Source organism: Oryzias melastigma, linkage group LG6, assembly GCF_002922805.2.
Source record: "Oryzias melastigma strain HK-1 linkage group LG6, ASM292280v2, whole genome shotgun sequence".
NCBI classification, from domain to species: domain Eukaryota; kingdom Metazoa; phylum Chordata; class Actinopteri; order Beloniformes; family Adrianichthyidae; genus Oryzias; species Oryzias melastigma.
In genome coordinates this window covers 25,174,420-25,179,448 of record NC_050517.1, presented here as the reverse complement: position 1 = coordinate 25,179,448, position 5,029 = coordinate 25,174,420, and the positions used below count along the sequence as shown (strand labels likewise).

Sequence of the window (5,029 nt, the reverse complement as noted above, 5' to 3'; positions counted from 1 at the left end):
GTCAACCACAAAATGTGGAGAGAATTCTCAGTGGAGCTTTTAAAATGTCTCTTAACATCCAAGTTGGGTCATTTTCTTCTTGCTCCTATGTTGGTGAAGCTTCAAAGTTGTTCAAAAAACACTGAAAAGGTTTTATATTAAAAAAAAAAACAACAACAACAACGCTTTAGCTTTAGATGAGGACTTTGCTAATATCTGTGCAAATTAGGTGTGATTCACGATGAAAGCTGTTGCTTCTTTCCATATTTTCATACAACATTGCGCTTTAACCAACTAGAGCCCAAGGACATTCAGCAACAAGCACATATTTCCTCCAGCAGTGATAGTAGAGGCTGAAAATCTTCTGAAAATGTTTCAGGATTTTCAGATGAAATAGGAAATTTTGCAAAAGCACTAAAAACATCAGTTTCATGTGAACTGGTTTTGTGTCTCTGTTTTTGAACCACTTGTTTGGATCCTTCGCCAAAGTGTGAAACTCCTCAAACTTTCAGTGACGTTCCAGTTTCTCCCACAATGCTCTGAGGGACGGCTGGCTGTTGTGAATCAAACAGTGGGTGTGTGTTTGTGTGCGTTTACAGTGATCTACAAGAGGAAGTGGGTCACAGCACCTCCTGGGAGCCGATCTGGTTGCATGAACCTCCTCTCCATCATACATGTTTAATTATAGATTATAACATGTTGAAAGGCGGCGGCTATTCATAAAAATCTACATTTATTAATGAAGAGGAGGAGAAACCCCCGTGTGTTTTTACAGTGGATCAGATTGAGCTGCTGCACTGTAAAACATTACAACATTTGAATACTGCCCACAGCTTTACAGCTAAAATTAGACTTTTTTGGGATATTTTTACACATTTTTGTTAAAAAATATATACATGTTTTTGATTTCCTGACTTTATTTGGCAGTAAAGGGTTATAGAGCATTGAGCTATATTATCTCTCATAAATAATATGGGTAATTTATATGAATACATTGCTGAAAAGGTTATATTTTTCTCTAATATTTTTGCATTTCCCCAGCTGTGGTCATGCAGACTGATGAGAAACATTGGGTGGGGCTGTCTCTCTCTCCTTCTGCTTCCCTGGATGAAGAAAAGAGTCATAAATCAACACTGCTGTGTGCAGAATAAAGGCTGCAGATGCAGCTTCTTCCTTTAAGAAGAGAAAAGCTCTAAAAATGGTTGGAAAGGAACAATCAGGTTTTTTTGCGTTTTTTGGGGTCAAATTCCCCTGAGTTTGAATCTGCCCCACAGCTGATGAATTTAAGTTTGCTCACAACTTTCATGGAATAAAAGTTTTCTGCCTCCACGGTGCAGCTGGCCGTGCAGACAGAGCTCTGACCTGAGTCCGTGTAGCGCGGTCTGGCCAGGTCCCTGAAGTAGTAGATATAATTATTGCAGTTTTCGTCCTGCACCTCTCCCTTGGAGCACAGGTCGGACAGCAGTTCCAGCGCCTTTCGACAAATCTCATCCTCTCTTTCTGCAGGCATTGCCTCCCAGCATCCTTCTGAATGATCGGCCACTCCGGCGTTTCCTCCGCCTCGCTCTGGCTCTCCCTGGCACGCTCTGGCAGCAGCGCAAAGACGCACGGGGACCGCCGCGGCTACACCCTGAGATGCACCCTGCGCGCTCCGTGCATCCGCGAAATCCTGTCAGGGGTCAAACGTATCCAGACTTTTCAGAAAAGTGTGCTAAAATAAAGGAAGTTTTTATTCGGAAACCATCCTGACTTGCTGCCCGTGCTGTGCTCTTGCAGCTGCTGCGCGGAGAAGCTGCTGCTCAGCGCGCGGTTCCCACAGTGCGTTTGGATGCAGAGAGACAGGAAGTTCTGCCTCCACCAGCACCCCCCATCACATCCACCCCAGCATCAGAAAATCCCTTCTTCTTCCTCTGGAGTGAAACAAAGATCTGTTACCTCCCAGCATGCAAATACAAGAGTAATGAAGTTAAAGCCCCGCGCGCCCCTGGGCAGCAGATGTTTTACTTTAGTGTGGGGGCCCTAACACCTGGGAGGGTGCACGAGCATGACCTTTACTGACAGGAGTAATGAAGGGCGAGAAAGCCGGATAAATGTCACAATAGTGCCCCGCTGAAGGAGCTCATCCAGGCTTTCGTGTGGCATTTTGTGGAGGGACCTTTACGCGGAGGAACAAACAGAACCAAGCGGCCGCGGAAGCTTTTGTTGTTGTTTGTCTTGGATGGGACTAAATATTCATGAAGCTAAGAGCTCTGACAGAGATCTCACTCTGAGACGTCAAGAAAGAAAGCAGGACACAAAAAACCTGCCTGTCTGTCGTTTATTTTAGCATCTTCTTTAGAATGATCTCACTCTGAAGGACCACTAGAGGGTTTCTTTTATTGTCAGATGATCACAATTTAAAAACTTGACATTTAATTATAAAAATTTTAATTATTTTAATAATGAATTATTTTTTGAATGTAAAAAATCTAAGTATAAATATGTTTACTGTTGAACACTTGAAAAATACTAGTTTATTAGCCCCTGCTGAGGCTCCATGGATGTCTGCGTTGTTTAGAAAGTGTCCTTTTCTCAGTTTTTGAGTTTGGTCTGGGCTTAAGGTCAGTCAATGAACTAAGAGATGTGACTCTTTGACATTGTTGGTAAGGGGTCAAGCTTGAGGCTGACAAACCTAGCTCTGCGGAGAGAGTCTGTGTTGGTCTGGGGGCGGTGCTTCAAGGGGCTGTTCTCACTTGTCTATGTCACAATGTGAGGACCCACTCATTTTTGAGGGTTGGGAGGAGCTGGTGCTCAGAGAGCAGGTTTTTAGAGGATTACTCATGCATGAATGTATCAAAATACCGCAATGGGGTTGATTGTAATGAAGAATTAACATTATAATACACCTAAAAATTTTTTTTTTTAAAAAGCTGATTTTGCATTATACAGGCCCTTTAACAAAAGAATATCACAGTTTTCATCTTCGGAATCCATCTGCTCTTTAAAGTTTTTGAAGTTCTGATTCCAACGGTGCTGCACTCCTCATAAATGTCCACACAAGGCTTTCGCCTGCAGTATTTACTCTCTCTTCAGCTGGATGCAACTCGCTTCTGCAGCAGTGAGCTTTTACACCAATAACATCCAGAAAATGTAGGAGGCTTTATCTCAAACTGCATCGAATTTATAATCTGGGATTACACCCACAGATGTGTCATTGTATCCCACAGATATGAGCAGTCAGAAATTAACTTCAAAATAACATTTGGGGTACCAAGAGGGTGATTTTAAGTCAGAAATGTCATTTAATTTACAAACTAATACAATAAAAAAATGAAATCAAATTAGATTTAAAATGAGGAGCCAGCAAAATAAAGTTTTTCTGGTTAAAATTCCTGGACTTCTTCCCCAAATCTATCAGTCTATATCAGGGGGGTCCAAAATCAGGCCTTGAGGGCTGGTACCCTAGATGTTTTCCAACCAACCTGCCTTTTAAGCTCCTTATTGGCCAAACACACCCTATCTGGATTATCAACAGCAGATAAGGCAGGATTTCTGACTTTGGACACTCCTGATCAAAGAACTGACCAAACAATCTTTGCTTTGGAGACAATTAGCATCACAGGGTCACCACATATTTCCAAAAACTGGGTGGTATAGTGGTGCAGTGGTTAGCGCTCTCAACTCATACCAAAGTAGTCTCTGGTTCAAATCCTGTCTGGGACCTTTATGTTTGTGTGTTCTCCCTGTTCATGTGTGGATTTACTCCGATTTTCCTCCCACACTCCAAAAACCTGCTTCATCTGTTGGTTTGGTTTCAGTAAATTGTCCCCAAGTGTGGCCCTGCATAGGCTGGTGCCCTGTTTAGGGTAAATTCCCCAACAGTAAATGCTTTGATTCCAGCAGCCAAATGACCCCGAAAGGTGTTCATCAGGTACAGAAAATGGACGGATGGATAGTTTTCCTCTCATAAATGTGCAATAGTCCGGAGTTTCGTCTGACTTCTTTCAGTGATATGTTGAGATAGATGCACAAAGCTTCACTCTGACTTGAATTTTCTGCATCTCCTTTCATCCGAAGAGCACTCTTCAATAATTTGATTGCAGCTCACATAGCGGGAGAGCTCTCACAATAAAAACACAATGACTTAATCTCATCAGACTCTGAACAAACTGTTTCAAAGATCCTCTGATGGATTTTGATAGATAACTCAGAGAGTCAGGATGAGCCATTATGAACCGTTTGATGGATGATGCTGCCGTCCTGCAAAGTGCAGACGAGTTCAACTCCAAGCTTGTGTGTGTTTTCTGTGTTGTCAGCATGTAAGAACCATTGTAATTAATTAAGGTAAAGTGGTATAAGAGACTTCGTATCGCATAACTGTGAGCGGATTGTGTCTCTGGGAAGTTGGAGTGCAGCAGAGAATCCACAGGTATGGAGAGAAAATAGTATCACTCCGATTTGTGCATGTGTCATTTTTGATTTGTGTGTAACTTTGAATTTGTGCGTGCATAATTCTTGACTTGTGGATAACTTTGCTCAGTGGCCATGTGGTAGAGTGTCCACCTTGAGAGTGGAAGGTCATAAGTTCAAATCCAGGCCAAGTGATACCAAAGACCCTAAAAATGGGACCCTATGTCTCCCTGTTTGCCACTCAGCATTAAGGGGTTTGATTGGGAGGTAAAACCACTAAATGGTTCCCGAGTGCAGCTGTGTCTGTCGCTCACCACTCCCCCAGGGGATGGATCAAATGCAGAGAACAAATTTCACACATCTAGGTGTGTGGTAACTAATGGGAGTTTAAATTTGGATTTGTGCATGCGTAATTTTTTATTTGTAACTCATACAATATATTTAGCGCATAAGTAAAAAAAAGACAATTTACACATGCACAAATAAAAATTACAACAGCTTGAAACTAACTACACACAGAGATCCTTAAAAACTATGCACAAATCGCTTATTATGCACACAAAAAGCACATTTACACCCAAATCTGATGCAAGACTCTTTTCACGTCTCTGAGAAAGAAAAGATTCATGTGTAAGTACTGAGTTTAAAGTCTGCTAGAATG

At 42.0% G+C, this 5,029-nt stretch overlaps 1 protein-coding gene across 2 annotated transcripts in view; it reads right to left on the bottom strand.

Moving 5' to 3' along the window:
• LOC112152683 (synaptotagmin-9) overlaps positions 1–1,936 on the bottom strand; it is a 48,740-nt gene extending 46,804 nt beyond the window's left edge. Inside the window, exon 1 of one of the 2 annotated variants that reach the window (XM_024282419.2) lies at positions 1,342–1,936. In XM_024282419.2, the coding sequence (XP_024138187.1) occupies positions 1,342–1,489 (148 nt within the window). In that variant the 5' untranslated portion in view covers positions 1,490–1,936. The remainder of the gene's footprint in view (positions 1–1,341) is intronic. The other variant, XM_024282418.2, reaches the window with a different exon arrangement.
• Positions 1,937–5,029: the final 3,093 nt, after the last annotated feature.